A 20,576-nucleotide genomic window follows, 5' to 3' on the forward strand; every position below is an offset into this window, starting at 1 on the left:
TTTATCCAATAGAAATAACCTTGGGTGGTGGGTTTATTTATCATAAAATTCATGATTTCTTAACCACGAAGGTATAAGTTTTTAGATATTATAATAATGTTTCCACCAAGATATCTTATCACAAATATGCACAACCTCATGTATGCTTCACCCACATGCATTCATGTATAAGTCACATATACATCATGTTCATGCATTTCTAATTAGACATGCATATTTCACGTAATCCACATAACGAACACGTATAAATTACCTCAACCCAGGTTGTCTCAAACCTGGTTATAACAAAATTTTTAATTCAAATTTTTTTATCATAGTTTAATTTACATTTAATAACAAAGTAATTTGTTTTTGGGTTAATAATATAATTTTTATAAGGATAATAATTAAGTATTTTATTATAAGTATAACTCAATGATTATCCTCTTAGATTTTTTTATATTTAAAATGAGATTTTTATCATGTAGTTGATTATGTTTATCTATAGTTAGTTATATGAATTCAAACATGAAGCTTTAATAAACACGCATTTTATTTGTAACCTCGAATATTAAGTAATATGGATCAATAAACAGTATTTCATGCGTAAAAATTATTATTTAAGAATATTTGTCAAATACTTTATAATTTAGTATAAATTTCTTTTTAGTCAAAATCAAATACAATTTAAATTCTTTGACCGGAAGCTTCATAAATTGTCGTGTATACAAATAATTGTTTGACTTTATTTTCGATAATATCTGAATTTTTACTTTGTATTCGTTTTGGTCCATAATGTTCTAACCACATAATCAAGATCTGACCCGGAAGACTATAGAGTCGTGTGTTTGATTTTCCTTTAAGTTATGTATTGATTTTTTTTTTAAATCAAATTCTCTATATAAATTAGAAAGATTTCTGTTTTTGAGGATTTTTTTTTTCATAAATTGAATGAACGTGTTTTTAATTGGAAGAGACAAGTTTGAAAAATAAAATTCCAACATAGAACTCTCATTTGACTGGATAAACCACTTTTTATATCATTAAGCTACTATTATACAATCATGTATAATTGACGGAATAATTGTGAGTCTCGTTAATTAACAAACAGTTCCTACATCTTCTCTTTAACCTTGTCACGTTCCGCCTTAACGACCTTTAAGATGCATACAACTGGTTGCTTCGAAAAAACTGTCAAAAACGTGAGGTTTGATCTGGTTTATGGTTTAGAGTTATAAACTATAAGGAAGAAAATATCAATAACTTATAAGTCACAAATATATAAAAAAATGAATTATGAATCATGAGGAAGGAAATCGTAAGTTAAAAATATAGGGACAAAAATGTAATTTACTCAAACATGAATATTGTTTGTTATTGATATTTTCTTTGAAAACAATCAAATGAGAAAACAAAAAACAGTGGGCCCATAAGGCCTGTCACTTCAGGAAATGGGCCAAGCTTTTAAGGCCCAAATCAGTTGATGGATGTTAATGATTCTGTTTTCTGTCCCCGAACACATGTTTTCCGGGAGCATTCATCGGCTACATTACAAGACCTTCGTAAAAATTCAGACACAGAAAACGAGAGACCGATTCGATTCAGAGAAGAATTCGACCAACAATGGGAAAGGATTTGAGCGATGCACAGATTTCGGCCATGAAAGAGGCCTTTACGCTCTTTGATACCGACGGCGATGGCAAGATCGCCCCATCGGAGCTTGGGATTCTCATGCGTTCCCTCGGTGGAAACCCTACGCAAGCGCAACTCAAGTCCATAATCGCCGAGGAAAAACTCACATCTTCTTTTGATTTCAACAGGTTTATCGACCTAATGTCCAAGCACCTCAAGCCGGAGCCCTTTGATCGCCAGCTCCGTGATGCGTTTAAGGTTATCGATAAGGACGGTACCGGATACGTCGTCGTTGCGGATCTCAAACATATCCTCACAAGTATCGGGGAGAAGCTAGAGCCTGCGGAGTTCGATGAGTGGATCCGAGAGATTGATGTTGGATCCGATGGGAAGATCAAGTATGAGGACTTCATTGCAAGAATGGTTGCTAAATGATTTGTAAGTTGCGATTTTCTCCCTCGTTTTATTATGGACGCCTTGAATTTTGTGTCTCGACGTATGTTATTTTAGTTTTTTTGGTCTGTTACCCGATTTTCTCCCTCGTTTTATTCGATGGTTGTGTTGTTTGATTTACGCCCAATTGAATATGTATCCCACCATCTCAAAATAAGGTTCCATCTTCTGGTATCCAATCCTGTATTTTCCGAATTCCAAGTTCATTTGAAATTCTTTCCGTTCTTTGAACGCATATCTTGTTTTCTTTTGCTAATTGAAATGATTGTTGAATGCAGTTATACATCTTTCATCATATATTTACTTTTTCACATTTGAATTAAACGCATTTTTGTACAAGAGATGATCTTTTTCAATCAAGATTTCTTCAATTTTTATGAACGAATCTTTGCGTGTGTTCTAAGTTGAAATAACTCACTCCGGATTCTTTTTAAAGGATTTCGGGCATCTACTCTTTTAAATGAATAACCCTTTTAATGGGGAAAGAAGGAAACCGGTGGGGTGGGGGTGTGGCAGTGGGAGATGATGCAACAGGCTGGGAAGTCATATCTATTACCCGTCCCAAAAGAGGAATTGTAAATTCGGACTTGTGCCTTTGGAAATGATCATCCTCGATCAGCTTATTAACTAGTCTATTGATAGCTAATTTTTGGTGTTTAGTTTCTTTGAGTGAAATTTTTTTTTTTTTTGGAAAGTATTGCTCCTGGCAAATATATTAAAGAACGGCAAAAAAAGGTTACAAAGTTCTCAATAAAACACCAACGGGCACAAAAAAAAGAATAAAACTTGGTGACAACCCCATACCACACAACTATCAACCAAAATAAACACAAAGAAGTAGAGTAGTAAAGCATAGCAAGGAATATGCTCCACAACTGTCTCCAGAAAAATCTCCAAATCCATAACCTGAACTTCCAATCAAAGTCCTTGCCGAATTCGGTCTTTATCTATCATGGACGGCGCCACTTTCCTATTCTTCCATGCCAATCTCATAAGAACAGCCCCTTTGAACTCTTTCACAATCTGCCCAATATACCTCCCTTGATTAGCAAACAGCCTCTGATTCCTTTGAGTGAAAACTTGGGAGGGAGAATCATATCTTATCTGATTTAGCGAATTTGACACTTTAAGACATTAAGTAGAAGGAACTGCTCCACATTTGGTAAAGATCTGTGTATCTATAGAACATTAAATGGGCATTTGAGTATTAAAAAGTTTGGAGGATATCAAAGGTGATCTCAACTTTGAGGGTCACATCCCTTTAAGTTTCTTTGCTTGGCTTAGCTATGGCTTCTATGCTTAAATTTTAAACGCAAAGAGAAAGTTGCACCAAAGGGCCTTTGGCCTAGTGGTACGTGAGTCCTTGGCCTCCTAGGAGATCTAGGGTTCAAACCTCACCAAGCGTGAGGAGGGTGTGTGAGTTTATTTGTTTTATTTTCCGTATATAAATATTATGTACTTCAACAAAAAAGAGAAAGTTGCAGGTTTTATCGGAAATCTTTTATATGCTTAGAGACATTAAAGAGTAAAGACGGATCGAGTTATTTAAAATTATAAGACTGTAATGAAATGCCATTTTTCTCAGTATCTTCTACCCTAAATCCTTTGGGTACAAGCTTACAACCCCTCTGCAGTAACAAACGTACATGGTACACCTGACATCCTACTCAGGATACGCTGTCATGCAAATGCTACAGTGTTGCGTGGTATGCATATTTGTAATAATGTATCAAGATAGTAGGATCTCTTGGTGGCATTAGATATCAAATGTATTATACTTCTCATATTTTACACTATCTATTTGAAATTTTAGAAGGAATATGCGTACATGTGCGAAGTTGTTAGAAAGATTTGATATGCAGCGGTGTATGTAATTGCTGCAATGATTTCGGATGCAGCAATCTCTTCCTCAATGTAGAAAAGATAACATGATTTCCCATGTAGGACTCTCTTCCCATATGTAGAACTAAAAACAGAAAGCGATGATGATTACATAAATATGACAAGTTGTGAGAGGATTATGTAAGAAAAATTGTCTCAGGAAGATGTTCTATATATCAATTATGCAACACTGAAATGTAAGATAGGGGTAAGGTGAATGGAGAGAAATTTTATATTTCCACTTGAAGTAAGTCAATCGTAACTCAAAATATGGTTTGACACATGCATACAGAAAGACGACATGGAAAGAAGGCAGATTAAAGTAAATTCTTCTATGTTTATCCTTTTTGGTTTGTATTTCCCTTTTCATTTTTGTGGACTAATGAAACATTGCCTAAGGAAAGTGCAAATGCTTCCTGTGGGAAGTATCACAATACTGGACAACTTACTATAAGCTTATTCAGTTGCAACCTAGAGCCTTTATGTCCAGTCTTTATTCGAAAATTTCAACCTAATGACATCTTAAGCATACAAAATTTTGAACAACTCCTGTCAGTTTCTCTTGGGCTATTTAAGGGTTTCTGGTTGTTTTCCACTAAGTCCTGTTTGGATAATGTTTGTATAGATTGGGAAGGTTTTTGTTTGGGAGGTTTTTTTCATAGATAGGAGCGTGTTTGTAATTGGGAGGACAGGTTTGGATTTTTTTTGGCTTTCTGCATAACCTCCCCCCTAAAATCTTACTGAATATGCCACTTTCTATATCATTAAGTGACCACCAAACAGTCATGTATAGCTAACCGAATAAGATGGGAGTCCAATAAAGCTGCTAACAAACAGCCCCTTAGTTATATATAGAAGTCATTTTCACAAACTAATCTTCTACTGCTTTTTCACGATTTTACGGGTTAACATTTGAAGGTTCTTAAATTAATTTCTTTTTAAAAGGTCATGCACTTAATTAAAAACTCATTTAAGGTCATTTTCTTGATGCATCCAACTGGCATCTTTCCATGTATGATGAAGGTTCTGGGCCTTGTGCATAATGAAGTGTTTGGTGTGACATGATTATCGGTTGTTTGATTAATTGTGTTTGGACCCATATAACTTGTTGGTGGACTTATTATCCGCAGGTATCAACCGTCATTTGTGAATATTCAGGAAATGCCGATAATCTGATCTGGGCTCTTGTTGTTCGGTGTGCAGGTTGGAGGTGCTAATGAAAACCGCATGCTTCCCACCTCCTTTTTCTTCTTCTTCTTCTTGTTTACATTTTCGTATGGTGATTTCGTTGGCTCTGGATTGGGAGTCTTTCTGTTTGGTAGTTTGATCAAGTATTTTGCAGTTGGGGTATGCTGGAGAAACCCACAATTTGTGTTTGCTCATTTCTTATTTTTTTCCGAACAGTCTGCTGCTTGTGAATAGGTTTAACCAATGTATTAACATTTGGCAATTTGGTTTCTGTCAATTCATCTGAAACTTGCAAATGCTTCTTCTAAATGAGCAGCCTTGGTGTACTTGAAAGGAGGATGTGGTTCACGGTCGCATCCCCGATGGTCATGCACCCAATTATCTACTATTTAGGGGTCGTTTACGGAACACTTATTGAGTCATTTACATTATCGGGTGAGAATCTTACCAAGTAAAGGTGGAGAAGACTTTTCATGGTATTGTGCCTAGCAGTTAGGAGACACTTACAACAATCCATTTTGATGGCCGAGAATGTTACTCGACAAGGTAAGTGAAAGTGACGACTCTTGTAAGAAAATGCTCATCCAGTAATCATTTGATAAACAGCTAGTCAAATGAAACATTTTAAAAACCAAATCGTGGCATGGATCATGATGTGTTATGGTTAGATGGTGTTTTTAATGTTGTCGAGTAAAATAAAAAACTAAAAGTCATGCTTTTTATTGAACCCGAGTCACTTACTTACTGGGTGATCATTGTGAGGATTGAGAATTTAATCAGGTAAGAGGCATGATAATAACTAAGGTATTTACTCGGTGAGCAAGGGAAAAGACTTTTACATGGTTAGTATTCTTTTATGGAATAGACATATCAATATGTGTGGATAATATCTTTCCTTTCTTTTGGGAGGGATTGGTCGGCAAAATATGAATTAGAGGCTGAACAACAATGTATTTTGGTAGCTGAGAGTGTTACTAGGTGAAAATGGTGACTCTTGTAACAAAAGATTTATCTAATATATCATTTAGGGTCTGTTTACCAACTTTTATATCAATTCTTGTATGGATAAATTGTTTATTTGGATAAATTGTTTATTTGGATAAATTTGTCTATCTGGATAAATTGGTGGTGTTGTTTACTTTTTTATCTGAATCAACAGTCTGAACGATAGAAATGACCAATTTGACCTCGAGTAAAAATTATGCACTGTTTAATAAATTGTTATTTATTTTGAAGGGAAATGATATTTCTAAAACAAAAAAAAATTTGTTTGTATATTAAAACATAAATTCATTGATATCATCCAAAAATCAAAACATAAATTCATAAAATACTTAAAAGTCCAAGTTCAAGCACAAACTAGCCAAGTCCGAACACAAATACTTAAAATTTAAACATTATTGACCAAATTATTTGCAATTCCATCACGCAAAGTAGCTATATATTGAGTGTTATTAGCACCCTATTAAGAAATATCCAATTCCTCTTGTCCACTTCCTTCGACTTCTTCTTCGTTGTTAAATATAATATCCTCGTTGCATTGCATAAACAACTGGTCTTGAATATTATATTTTCTGATAAAATTATACATAGCAAAGCAAGCAATTACCACATTTATTTGTGTTGTAAATGGAAAGAGAGTCATCTGCTTTAAGATCAAAAATATCGTTTTCAAAACACCGTAAGCATATTCAATAACATTCCTAAGTTGGGCATGTGCATGATAAAACCTTTTTTCTTTAGTCAAGCACGTTGACTTCGAAAATCTGTCAACCAATATCTTGCGTTACTATATGGAGCCAAAAATCTCGCTTTCAAGACACATGTTTTGTTTTTTTAACTTTAACCAAGCACATTATTTTCCTTTCAAATAATCGAAATGGTTCCGCATTTGCTTCTGATCGACAACAAAATTATGTATGTATTTCAAAGTCTCAACAACTTTCTTCCACGAAGCTAGTACCCTTATTTCCATTTAACCCAACTTCTAGAATACAACTATCTAAGAAAGTTTTCACCATATTAAGATCCTTCCAACTAATTCTAATCATTTTTCGTTGTTATGTGTTCACCCGTTTGTTTCATACTTAAAAACAAAAATAAAGATGATAACATTCTATAACGAACAAATAAAACACATAATTTAACATTTTCTTTTTCAACAATCATGCTATTAACAAACATGGTGAACATTTTCTTTGACAAACATAATCATGATGTAGCCAAACAAGCACCATGCTCTTAAACAAATAACACAAAAAATACACCAACATTCAAGCTATTAAACAGAGAAAAAACATAATCATAATGTAGACAAACAAGCACCATGCTATTAAACAAACAACACAAAGAAAATACACCAACATTCACAAAAAAACATGGAAAAACATGCTATTAAACCAAGAAAAAACAACAACAATCAAGTGGAAAAATCGCAACCACCAACACAAAAACCTTGCATCAATGGAACTATTCTACATAATCAATTTGGAGAACTCGTGAATCACAAAAAAGAACACAATGAAATGAGTGTGTACAAATCGTTAATCAAGTGTGCAGGAAATCGATTTGGAGAAAATCGTGCAACAATCGTGAGGAACTCATGAATGTACAATGTGTAGAAATAGTGTATCGAATTGTGCAGAAATCATGAATCGATTATGCAGAATCGATTTGGAGAATTAAGTGTGCAGAAAGCGTTAATCAAGTGTGTAAAAATCGTTACCTTTGGAGGAGAGAGCTTGAAGTCGTGATTGATTTGGAGGAGATAGCAACTTCACGATGCAGTTTTGTTTGGAGGAGAAAAATGTGCCACTAATGCTCACAAGTGGGTGTTTAGTGGTCGATCATCGGAGACGGCGTATTGATCAGACAAGATGACCGGAGGAGGTCACGAGAGTGATGGTGGGTGCCGGAGAAGGCCACCGGATTTTGTCCGTGTGTGTATATATACATATATTAAAATAATTAAACTAATTAAAGTAAATTGAAATATTAAACTAATAAAATTAAATTGAATATTCAACACAATTTACTACTTTACCTTTTGTTTTATTTTAGTAAATAATATTAATTATCTAAAATGATTAGTTCATATTGGACTTCACAATTACCACAAACTATCTAGTTCTCATTTGATTAGGCCATTAAATAATTGAGTTGTTAATTTAGTGATAAAAAAGTGGGTTGGTAAAATTGAATTGGAATGACTTCTTTAAGGCGTTAAATGTTCACTTTTGTAGATTAATTCATTCCTTGTTTTATTAGATGAAGTAATATTGTGAACTTTTACATAGTTAAAATCTAATAATAAGTCGAAACACATGCGAGGTCACATTTTTGTATTTCAATAGACCGGGTTACTCACTTATACCAAGGTCTTATTTGTTTTTTATTAAAAAAACTTTTATTAGCTTCTTATGTCTTATTCGTTAAGAGGTAAAGTCATTCATACTATTTGTTTTTCTAAATTTTCATAGACACTTATGTCTTATTGTCATCTTATCTGGTTAGAGGTAAACCAACATCTTATTTGCCTATTATTCTTCTTCAAACCCTCAACAACAACATTTTTCAATCAAGTAACCTTAATTGATCATTTCTCTCAATTTAAGTATTTTGATGAAATTTAAATGTGTTGAATACGTTAATAACATATTTTCATTTAAATGAATGCTAATTATATAATTTAGATGTAAATTTCGTAATGATAATGAATAAATATATGAAATTGTATAAATTTTATTTATAAATTCAACAATATAATTTTTTAATGGATAAAACAAACAGCCTTATTAATGGTTTGAAAAATTCCTTAAACCACAATAGTGATATGATTTTAACGGTTTCGTTTATTAAAAGAGGGGTTACACTGTTTAAACCGGACCGTAAACACCATTAATAAATAACTTACATATATTATTAATATTTAAATAGTTTTAATACAATGAATATTTTCTCATAAAAAGTAGACTAATTTTTCTTATCCTAACCTTTAAAATTTAATTTCAATTAATTTAATTTTTGGGGGTGTTTGGAATTGCTTATTTAAGTTGTTTATTAACTTATTCCAGTGTGATATCGGTTATAAGCAATTTTTAATGTTTGGATGAGAAGAAAAAAAAAACTTTATACCTGTTCCAAACCGGTAATAAACAGATTTTGATTATTCAATCCTCCCTAGCTTATCGAATTCAACTTATTAACAAATTACCTTTTTAACCCTTCTCTAATACCCTAATGGTTTATATATACACAAAAAAACACAATTGCTTCTCCTGATCGACATTCCATCTCGTACCTCCCCTAAACACTCATCCAACAAAATCGATTCCAAGAGTCACGACCTGCTGTTTTCTTACAATCTGCTCTCTTCAGATGGAATTGTTAACATACATTCATCTTTTACCATCCATTTTTATATTTGTTCGATTTTTGCATATTGAATTTGCATGTGTTTGATTTCTTACACATCGAATCTGCATCTGTTCGAATTTTACACATCAAATATGCTCGATTTTTACACATCGAATCCGCTCTCTCACGAATATGATGCATCTGTCCGATTTTTATACACATATGCTCTAAGCCATCACATTTTACACCATGATCTGTTCTAAACAATCACGCGATTTAGGGACTGATTTAAACAAAAAAAAATGTGTGATTCCATAATGTTATTGATATAAATTTTTGTCAAATACATTATTATAAATGATGAAATATAAAATTTTACATGTCAAAAAATCAAATAAGTTAATAAGCAATCTCAAACACTCTTGTAAGTCAACTAGTGGTGTATCTGGGCGATGCAGCGCAAGTGAATCGCAATTGTGAAACATTAGTTTAGCCTTGAATAATGAGTTTGTATGGTTATTTTGCAAGTCAACTAACATATAAAGTTTAATATGGTGTATTAACAAGATTGAATAGAAAAATAATTGCACACGTATTGAGTTTCTAAACCCATATACTCAGAACTCATTACAAAACTTGAACTTCTTGATTGAACAAAGAAATACAATCCTTACAATCCTTTATAAATAATGTTCATCCGTATATCCAAACTGTTGTTTAGTTTTCGTCTCATCCGTAAATATTTTCTGCAAAAAACGGCACAATGATTTTAATAGAAACATATAGTACCAAATGTGTAATGATATAATTGTTGATTATACCTTATTCATCACGTAAAACTTCTTGATAGACGACGTTTGAGGTGTGACTCCGGCACGATTGAATTTTTTCACAGGTTTCACTTACACCTTCGTATTGCCCCGTGATATCTCTCTGGACAACGCCATGTAAAGTTGCCCGTGTGAGAATACTGATTCCGTTAGATAAACACCTACATTCAGAATCATTTGACCTTAAGCTTTATTGATTGTCATAGAAAAGCTAAACCAAATTGGAAACTATTTTATCTTTAGCTTAAATGGGAATATGTTGTCATCGGACGAACATAATGGTATTGTCGGCAGAAATACTTTCTTTCCAGCATACTGACCAACATCTATTTATGCATCGATGACGTTCTGTTGAAAGCCGTTGCATATCAATCTACTACCATTACATAATCCATTTGAGGGATCCATATTTCGTAACAATATTATTGGGCATCCAATCTTGAGACGAAGGTAATGAGGAGGCAAATCATTAACAGTTGAAGAGTTTAAGAACTCCATCGAATAGATGTTATTCTTACCATCTTCTGCTTCGTCGAAGTTGTATATTTTTTCACCTCCAAAAAACTTGTCGATCAACTGATTATTAATCTCATCGACATTCTCATTTTTAGTTGATAATATCGCCCTTGAAATGATATAATCCGAATCTGCTCCGTTGATTTGCAGAGATGGAAATATTGCGTCAATCAATGCATATTTTGACTTACCTTCATTAGTATAGGGAATGGTCATGTCATCTGGTATGCGAATAAAGCTTTCGTCCAACACTTATTCATCTCCATCACCGACTCTTAATAAAAAATCTGAAAACCACGGATCAGTGCGTGCTTTCATATTGAGCGTTAACCGTATCTTTTTAATTGTTGACCAAAGAGGTGACATCCGTAAGCTAGATTCTACAATTTGTGCTCGGGTTCCACGCCTCACAAACGGTAATACTTGTCTAAAATCACCCCCCAAAACCATTATCTTTTCGTCGAATGGGAGTGCCACCCCTATGATGTCTTGCATTGTTTGATCGAGCGCCTCCACTGCTTGCCTTTTTGCCATTGACGCTTCGTCCCAAATGATTATTTTTGCATCTCGAATCAATTGAGCAAACCACTTTGTTTTTTTAGGTTGCACATTGAATTATTATCAAGGTTGAGAGGAATTTTGAATCTAGAGTGAGTTGTTCTCCCTCCAGGCATATTATTGGCAACAACACCCGACGAAGCGGTCACGAGAGCAATAAGACCACGTGAAAGGATGTTGGCAAGAGAAGTTTTGTACAAAAATGTCTTCCCGGTTCCACCTGGACCATCTATAAAGAACACTCCTAGACAATCATTGTCAACGTGCCTCATGATCTCATCATATGCGTATTTCTGGTCGGAATTGAGAGAGTCTCTGGCACGCAAGTGCTCGTCTTCCACAACTATAGAGCATTCTTCTTGTACCTCACGAAATTCTTTAGATTGAAAATCGACATTTGCATCTACCATTGGAAGATGAAAATCATCAAGACTCTTACCCATAGATTATAGAAAAACGAGGATATCAATTAGAACCATATTACAGACTCGATTAACACTTTCACATTGTCGCGTATAATCTTCAAAATGTGAATCATAGTGGTCATCCCATAACTTGAGAACATCTCCTGGCTCACAATAAATCAATATTGTGGCAAATAACCTCCTAAAAGCAGCGGGAAATTGAAATAAGAAGACCTCTACAAGACATTGGGATAAGTTGTCATCATTCTCTATTAACCTTCTCTTAAGAGATGCTTTACGAAATGTAGGGTGCAATAATCTATTGAAACTGTATAGATCTTCAAAGCAAGTAGGCCCGATAATATGAGACAAAAGTAGGCGTAAGTAGAACCGCTCTCCTTCAGCTGGATTTGCATAAACCAGTCGCCCTTTTATTGATCCTCGTTGTCGGGATTCCATCTGCGTGAGCTACAATCCACGTGTAGTGTTTTGGAAAATCTTTGTACCAATATTGTCTCACACTCATCTATGTTTTATTTCTACCAAAAAATGCAGTCAACATTGTTCGCTTATCTCTCTCTTTATCAACAATATCTATCATTATATCATCTTCTCTAAACCTAACCATATGTTTGTTAGGAAGATGGAGTTGCAATGCCATCACGTAAGGGTGCATTTGAGAAAGTGTGAAGCTAAAAATTCGTCATATTGCCTCGGGAGGGGATACATAACGTGCATCTTGGAACCTTCTAATTTCGTAATTAACGACCATTTCTTCATCTGAATCGATATGAACAACTTGTTTTATCGTGACCCTTGTAAACATACTTGAAGATATACTTCATAGATGTTATACTCGAGCAAGCCGCAACATTGATATGACAATTGGACATCATTAACAGCTTTGTGTTATACGTGACCACCCAACATGAAAAGTCCCCAATTTTTCTGGTTTATCCTGTAATCCACTAAGGGCCTGTCTGTTAGCAGCTTAATTAGCTTAATGAGAATCGCAGCTTATTCAATCAACTGCTCATTCTATATAGATAGATTAATTCATACAAACAACATGTCTTAATGGAAAAATGAATCATGATAACGTAAAACCCCTAGAAGTACACATGTAAAGATAATAAAACTCCCCCTTCTCCCATGTTAATTAACACCTCCAGCCCTCACTTTTGCAGTACCTCTTCTGTCCATTTAAATGAATATCCAGACACAATAAGAGACTTGGAGTTGTAATACATATATTATATGTTCTTTTATCTATATCTGATTTAAAATGTGATAGAGTGAATGGAATTAATGATGATGATTTTGTATTCACCTTGATTAAAGAATTGTGTAGATCAACAAATGAGCATTCATATACACACACATAGAACATCCCTCAAAACTCATAAAAAAAAGCCACCATTACTATGACCAAACCCTAACTTTGATATATCAATTCTCCAGTCCAGACCACTTCAAATCAAGCCATACACCTATTATATCATACAAAAGCATAACATATAACATCCCTCAAAACTCATAAAAAAATCCCATTTTTATTGGTTTTTTGAACAAGATTTTATTGGGTTCCAAGAATCACAATCTTGAATTACAATCCCTAACCATAGTTCATGTTCTTGTCTCTTAAAAACTAAATCCAACATATTGTTCAATTCTAGGCATATCTTAAAAAAACCCAAAATTGTTCAATTCCAGGCATATCTTCAAATAGAGTGGGACAACCTTGTTTGAAAATCTATAACCTTTAACCCATATCTTCATAAAGTTCTCTCTCTTCTGTTTTGGGGAACACAAACAGTCTTTCTCCTAATGGTTTAGTAATTAAAAAAAACAGATTTGGAAGGTTAACCCATATCTTCATAAAGTTCTCTCTCTTCTGTTTTGGGGAACACAAACAGTCTTTCTCCTAATGGTTTAGTAATTTAAAAAAACAGATTTGGCTGAGAGGGACAAAACATAAGGTTGGAAGGTTATCTGGCAGCAAGATCACAAACATGCTCACAACCAATGACATGATCTTATGTGGTACTGAATCAGGATTAATCAAGGTAATATTTATTAAGATTTTCATTTATTTTATTGTATTTCTATTTAAACCCATTCTTTCTTTCTTTCTTACATTCCCTAATGCTTGACAGAGCTTGATCCCCCATAGTAAAGTAAAAGATTGAAGCAAAACCATGAGATTAAATGGAAATGGAAATGGAAATGCAGCGATGTGGTCGTCTTGGGAGCCACGCGATACAACTGTTCAAGGAGAAATTTGATACATCAAATCGTCCATTTGTGCACAGGTAGCAGGAAAGCAACGTCTGAAGCTACTATTCTCAGTGGTGGCATGGGTAGAAGGAAAGTCTAGAGAAAGAAACTTTCCACATGAATGCAAATGGATGTTGAAGCTACTATTCTCAGTTGTGGTGTGGGTAGAAGGAAAGTCTGAAGCAAGGTCTAAAACCAATTTGAAGATAATCCTCCTTTTTTGCATCTTGGAGTTGGACAAGGGTAGAAGAAAGTCTGGATTGGAGAAATAAACTTTCCACTAAAATGATAGACGGAACTGCCATGAAACGACTTATTAGTCGATTTATTGATCACTATGGAATATGATAAGAATGAAAATGAATGTATGCTTTAATAACTTGAACATTATGCTTCTTGAGTGGTTATTAAGAGATTTTATGAATTTATGCTTTAGTCTGTAGTACTCAATGCTTTAGAGGAAATACTTAAGACTTTTGGTCTAAATACTTATTAATGTAGTATATAGATAATATGGAAGAATGCCCCTTTTTGGTTATTTTACATGTATAAGCAAATTTTACCAAACAAATAACTTTTCAATCTATTGCATTTTGATACCACCACAAACTAATTTAAATATTTTTTATAAAACTTCAATTTAATACCATATAAATTAATAAGCACATTTATATATAAAAAATACATAAGTTATTTCAAATAAGGAATCTATTTTAAATAAGGTATCTCAAGACACCTCCTTTATGTAAAAATCGCCTTTGAATTGTCTGAAAGAACTAAAAGAAGCCCAGCGAGGCAGAACGATGCAAAGCTAGGGTTTAACCGTTTAAGACACACTTGAAGTCATGGTGGCAGGATTAAGGGTTTTCACAGAGCGGTCGAACGATGGCGCAGCCGGTGCACCTATTCTCGATACCGACAACGGCGAGGAGCTTATGCACGTTCAGCCATCCGTCTCCATTGTTCTCGGCAACCGCCCTCCCGAGTCTCCTGGCACGCTTTACATCTCCACCAAGTAAATCTCTAACTCCTCTTACACTTGTACAGTTTGTGTATGTATGTTAGTGAATTGACGATGATGCCTGATGATCTATGGAATTTTTTAGACAAGTGGTATGGTTGAGCGATACAGAGAGGACAAAAGGCTACGCGGTTGATTTCTTGTCGGTTTCGCTTCATGCGGTGTCTCGGGACCCCGAGGCCTTTTCATCTCCATGCATATATACACAGGTATGTCTCTATAACAACTATCTCTGTATGTTTTTTGGTATATTTTTGTTGTATTTAACAACTTAGGATTTGGCTTTCTTTTTAGCTCGATTCCTGAGTAAGAATCGATGTTTTACTTTATGGTATCCTTAACCGTAGGTTGGACTGAGTCCATAAGTATTCAGTCTTTGATCACTGGCTAGTGGCTATTGAATTTATCGTGCTGGTGTTTGAGAATATTTGGAAATGAAAACCTTTTACTGAAAAAACTTGTACTTGCAGTTTGATGCAATGCATAAGTAATCAAAAGGTTAGGTTATTGATGATGTCTGATGGTGTAGGCCTGTAGGGAGTCTAATTTATTTTTCTTCTCTGAAAGGACATTGATTTCTCCATGAATTTTCTTCATCACAATTCAAGGATCTTGTGACAAAATCCTAAACACGTGGTTGTAAACAAATTACGAAAACATATACATGTCATGTTCTTTTTTCATTTATTGCAATTGAGATGTGTGTCTAATTATCAATCCAGACAACTGTGTGATGCAAATCTTAAACAAACACATCACGTATGAAGTAAGCTCTGAGAATGAATTTGCCTTTAAATCTAGGTGTTTTGATTCCTAAATTGCAGTTTCAACTTCTTTCTATAGTTTCTAACAAGTTAATGATCATAAAATAAGGTGAAGTGTAATGAAATAATGTCTTTGTAGCTAGGTGCTTAGAGCATCTCTGACAACCATCAGAGGTAGAGATTTTATAGTTTTTTTTGCTCTAACAGCTGTGCTAAAATGTATGCTAAAATAGAGAAAAGAAAAGAGAGAAGGTAGAAATCTCCAAAGTTGGAGGGATCTCTAAAACATAATTTTGAGGAGAGAGATATTATTCTAATTGCTTCCACCAATGAGATTGAATGTGATGTAATTTCTTATAAACTTTTTTCTAGAAAGTGTATTGGGATGATACATTTTAAATTATTTTAATAATATAATCAATGTTGGAATTGCTAAAATAGAGTAGCGGTTGGAGTTGGGTGTATTTTTTAGAAGTTGTGGTTTTTCGGTACTCTATTTTAGAAAAATCATAGCATAGCTGTTAGAGATGCTCTTTTATGAAGAAACTTGTTAACTTACCAAGTGCAATTGCTCCTCTTTTAAGACAATGTTCTGTCTCTATAGTCAACTCAATTTGATATTAAATCTGTTTTTAGTATGTTGAAGCAAAAAAAGAATGTAAGATGTTATAGATGTTTGTAAGCAACTATGTGGTTTCATATAAAAGAGTTCTTAGGAGTTTTTGTGCGGATGCTACTCACCTTTGGTTATAAATTTTTGGTTTAGACAATGGAAGTAATAAACCTTCTTGTTATAACCTTTTGGTATGAATGAAGCTTCTGTGCAATTTATACATCATAGAATATTATTAATGAGGATTTATTTTGGAAACTAAGCGTCGGTACAAAATGAACTGTATACATGGGGAACAAGTGTGTATACATTTCTGTTATATTTAGGGTTGAAAGGTGAACTTCTCTTGAATGATTGACTTGTTGTCGTAAATGAGTAAATTTATTTATTTGTGATCAAGGGAATTGTTTCTTCATTATATGTATGTGCGGTATCTTTGTTGAATTGTTGTATAAATCATGATAACCCCTTGGCTTTTCTTTTTCTACAAAATGATATCCTTCTGTATTGTATATGTGTTTGTTTCTATGTAATTTATTGTTTATCGTAGATTGATACAGGAGATGAAGATGATGAATCAGAAAGCTCTGACTCCGAATCTAATGGGACATTGGATTTATCAAAGATTACTGAGATGAGGCTGGTGCCTTCGGACCCTAATCAATGTATATCTCTCACTTGACTATATACATAGTTGCACTACATCATTCCTTATTATGATGTTACTTCTTAAGTCCTAACTGATAGACTTTTTTGGTTGATAGTGGATACTCTTTTCGAGGTTTTTTGTGAGTGTGCGGAGCTAAACCCTGAACCTGTTGTTGAAGGTGGAGTGCTTGTCTGAATAGTCCTATTTTTTTCAAGCTCTTTAGAACTTTTTGCCAGTTGCTTACTCACATTTTAGCTCTTTTTTCAGAGGATGAGCAAGAGCACAATTGGATATTCAGTGCTGATCAGTTGGGACCTGCAATGGGTATAGGTTTAATGCTTTCTACATATACTATTTGGTAATTACTTTTTCCCATCTAGTGTGGTTAATCCTATCTTATGCAACTTACTGGCATGTGTAGATGGAGTTGATCTAGAATGGGATTCTTCACCGACCGGTTTCAGCACAATTGGTCATCCGAATGGAGATCATGACCTAGCACGCAATGTGCTCGAGGTATGTCTGCAATTTTTTATTCCATTATTTTTTATCTGCACAAATAAGTAGCCCGATGGCCAGAGCAAGCAATGAGTGTGCAACTCCTGCATGCTTGATTGGACTATTGGCTGTTTTTTTAATAATTGCAAACCTGATTCATTCTTTTTAACATTTATATTCACAAAATTAAGTGATGAACCTTACAATTCTTAGTAGAAAACAAGATTTAAATTTTGTCTCCATATTTTTTAGTATTCAGCAATAACAAAATTGAATTGGATATTTTCTTTTTGTCCAAAGTGAGAGTCTCATTAAGGGTAGAATTTTGGTGTGAAATGATGCTATGTCTTACTTGCGGTGATATCGATTTTTATTTTGTTCAAGTAAATTCAGATTTTGCAACATTTGTGAATATAATTGTAGAATGGAGTGAATAAGAAATGTCGTTCTTCATTCTAGCTTCCAAGTTAGGAAGCTCTTTAGGCTAAATAGCTAAAGTTCTTAGGGGCTGTTCGGTTGTTTTTCCATTCAGCCTTGTATGGATTAAGCTAAATTGTTGTTTGCTTTGTGTGCTGAACAAAGGTCTCAATGGTATTATAAATTACTATTTTACCCCTAATTTTGAAAAATTCCCTAATCTAAAGTACCCATATACTATTGAAATTATAGACACCACATTTATTTTAGACATTGCATCAAACACCTACTGTGTAAATAATACTGGCCCTATATTATTCACAAAATCTATGCTTGAACAAAATGGCAACAAACAAAGAGCCCTAATCAAGGATTCAAGGCAGGAGACAATAGCTTCATAGCTTCATACCACAACAAACAACTGAACAAGAGTGTACACACACACACGCATATATATATATATATATATATATATATATATATATATATATATATATATNATATATATATATATATATATATATATATATATATATATATATATATATCAAAATGGGGAGAAGCGTATGGACATGAGACTCGAGAGAGGTTCAAATCAGGTGGGTTTTGATGCCGGCGAGTGAGATGGAGCTGGAGGCTGGTGGGATAAATTCTGCGGTGCTTGTCCTAGGTCGATGGGGAGAGCGAGCCCTAATCAGCAGGAGATAATAGCATCATACTCATGCCTTCATAATCCACTGTGCTACTTCCAAACAGGTATGTATGGTTTACCATATCATACAGCCCAGTAAGCCAACAGCCCCTTAATTGGGTAAGCTTATTTGAACAATAAACCAGATCAACTTTGCCAATCCAATTTCATTTTCATTTATCATTGAATTCATTACAAGTGCTATTTTGATGGTTAGGAATACCATCTTTTCTGTTTGAATACCGGTTGGTAAAGAAACCATATTCTTATAAGCCAAGCAATAGAATAGCATTTTTCACCATTATATTTGGATTATACATGTTGAGGAACCATTATACTTTAAGAACTGATAAAGGGGGGGGGGGATGTAATTGTAGTCGGCATTCGGCACCCATGCATGAAAACAATCCTCATATGTGTCTGGTACTCCCTCTAATAAAATCCTATGCAAATTGCTCCAAACGATCGTGATTATACTTTGTGCTTTGCGATTATTATCGTTGTTTTGTCATGTTGATTCGTTTGGCTAACGATAAACATTGTTTCAAAATGTGCCATGCAGCTTCAAATAAATGACCAACGGTTCGAGGACGCCGAAGAAATGGAGAGGGACAACAGCAATGGTCGGCACTGATAGTCATATATCTTTCATTCCATTGTTACATGCTCGATATTAAATCTGAGATGAGGTCTTTTAACGAGATTCGAGACCATCAAGTTTGGAAAAATGTCGTTTTTTCGTGTTAGCTTGTAGTTTACATCTAAAGCTTTGTGAGAGTTTTTAGCAACTTCTGGTACTTTGAGGTTTGATGTTTTTAAAAACTTGATACAGAATATAGTTTTTAAGATTCTGTTATTGTGCAAAATGATATTTGCGATGTGCGCTGATGGTCCTCTTGTTTATGGACTATGTATAATTGTTGGGTTATTTGTAGGTGATCGTTATAATTTCACAACTTTTCGTTATATGTATACTTTCCATCTCTAACAGATATTTTAAAACAGAGAATCAAAATCCAAATTTTAAAAAATATAACTGGTTTTTTCATTCTGAAGGTTGAAATATTGTGTCATTAAATTGGTCTATATGTTTGATACGATATAATTCCTTTCATTTAAATATTTAATTTCAAGGTTTTTGAATTAAATAAAAACTATTTCTTTCTCATGGTGATTATTTTTTGGCGAGTTCTCTTTTTCAGATTTGAAATGTTTTACACACTTCCTCCTGTAATGTATATTTTGAAAAAGTATTGAAGATAATGTATCCGACATGGATGAAAACAATCCTCATGGTGATTATTTTTGATAGAGTTCTCTATTACATCTGTTTTTTTTTTATCTTTTTATGTTATTTTATTTGTCCAACATGTCCAATTAGTCTCTTTTATATTTAGTTTTGTAGTATCTAGTGTTTTTGTGAAATATTAGAAATATAGTATAAGTTGGATCTAAATTGTGCTTTGAATTTAGAGAAAAGTCTAAAAAAACTCAATGGACTTTATTATTTGAAATGATTAAGTCTTTTGACAATTTTTTGGAACAGATAAGTCCTTGGACATTGCAAAACCTGTTAAATAAATCCTTGAACTTTTTATAACCTGTTAGATACATCTTTATGACCTATAAAACTGATTAATGTGATAAAATAATAAAAAAAATCTGGAAAAAAAACCAATAAACATTTATATTTTCAGCGGTTAAGTCTCTAAACATTTTTTGAACCATAAAAGTACTTACATATATAAATGAAACAAATATACTAAAAAAGTACCTACATTTAAAAAATATTATTGATGAAATATATTTTGATTAATAATAAAAAATATTTTGTCAGTAATTTTTCAAA

General features: G+C 33.7%; 3 protein-coding genes across 7 annotated transcripts; 2 read left to right on the forward strand and 1 right to left on the reverse strand.

Moving 5' to 3' along the window:
• Positions 1 to 1,499: 1,499 nt before the first annotated feature.
• LOC112503740 (probable calcium-binding protein CML13) lies at positions 1,500 to 5,442 on the forward strand. 2 transcript variants are annotated; one of them, XM_025107734.1, is made up of 2 exons: positions 1,500 to 2,049; positions 5,076 to 5,442. In XM_025107734.1, exon 1 carries the CDS (start codon positions 1,603 to 1,605, stop codon positions 2,044 to 2,046), a length of 444 nt encoding a protein of 147 aa, XP_024963502.1. In that variant the 5' UTR covers positions 1,500 to 1,602; the 3' UTR covers positions 2,047 to 2,049; positions 5,076 to 5,442. The 2 variants fall into 2 exon arrangements, with proteins under 2 accessions (XP_024963502.1, XP_024963501.1); XM_025107733.1 differs by having other exon boundaries at positions 1,505 to 2,049; positions 5,149 to 5,442.
• Positions 5,443 to 11,407: 5,965 nt separating this feature from the next.
• LOC112503738 (ATP-dependent DNA helicase PIF2-like) lies at positions 11,408 to 11,836 on the reverse strand. The gene has a single exon (XM_025107732.1). The coding sequence runs from the start codon at positions 11,834 to 11,836 to the stop codon at positions 11,408 to 11,410; it is 429 nt and encodes a 142-aa protein (XP_024963500.1).
• A 2,981-nt stretch (positions 11,837 to 14,817) lies between these two features.
• Positions 14,818 to 19,618, forward strand: LOC112503741 (chloride conductance regulatory protein ICln). 4 transcript variants are annotated; one of them, XM_025107735.1, is made up of 7 exons: positions 14,818 to 15,089; positions 15,181 to 15,304; positions 17,023 to 17,137; positions 17,237 to 17,299; positions 17,377 to 17,451; positions 17,543 to 17,637; positions 19,290 to 19,618. In XM_025107735.1, the coding sequence occupies exons 1-7, from the start codon at positions 14,920 to 14,922 to the stop codon at positions 19,359 to 19,361; spliced, it is 714 nt and encodes a 237-aa protein (XP_024963503.1). In that variant the 5' UTR covers positions 14,818 to 14,919; the 3' UTR covers positions 19,362 to 19,618. The 4 variants fall into 4 exon arrangements, with proteins under 4 accessions (XP_024963503.1, XP_024963504.1, XP_024963505.1 ...); XM_025107736.1 differs by having other exon boundaries at positions 17,377 to 17,445; XM_025107737.1 differs by having other exon boundaries at positions 17,389 to 17,451.
• The last annotated feature ends 958 nt before the right edge of the window (positions 19,619 to 20,576 follow it).

This window comes from Cynara cardunculus, unplaced genomic scaffold, assembly GCF_001531365.2.
Source record: "Cynara cardunculus var. scolymus isolate 2C unplaced genomic scaffold, CcrdV1 Un_Scaffold_3702, whole genome shotgun sequence".
Classification (NCBI taxonomy): Eukaryota; Viridiplantae; Streptophyta; class Magnoliopsida; order Asterales; family Asteraceae; genus Cynara; species Cynara cardunculus.

Excerpts from the sequence above, each read along its gene's own strand:
- LOC112503740 (XM_025107734.1), top strand. The coding sequence starts at position 1,603 with ATGGGAAAGGATTTGAGCGATGCACAGATTTCGGCCATGAAAGAGGCC.
- LOC112503738 (XM_025107732.1), bottom strand. The coding sequence starts at position 11,836 with ATGGGTAAGAGTCTTGATGATTTTCATCTTCCAATGGTAGATGCAAAT.
- LOC112503741 (XM_025107735.1), top strand. The coding sequence starts at position 14,920 with ATGGTGGCAGGATTAAGGGTTTTCACAGAGCGGTCGAACGATGGCGCA. Across the intron at positions 15,090-15,180 it reads ACGCTTTACATCTCCACCAA|ACAAGTGGTATGGTTGAGCG; the intron begins GTAAATCTCTAA and ends GGAATTTTTTAG. Across the intron at positions 17,638-19,289 it reads TAGCACGCAATGTGCTCGAG|CTTCAAATAAATGACCAACG; the intron begins GTATGTCTGCAA and ends TGTGCCATGCAG.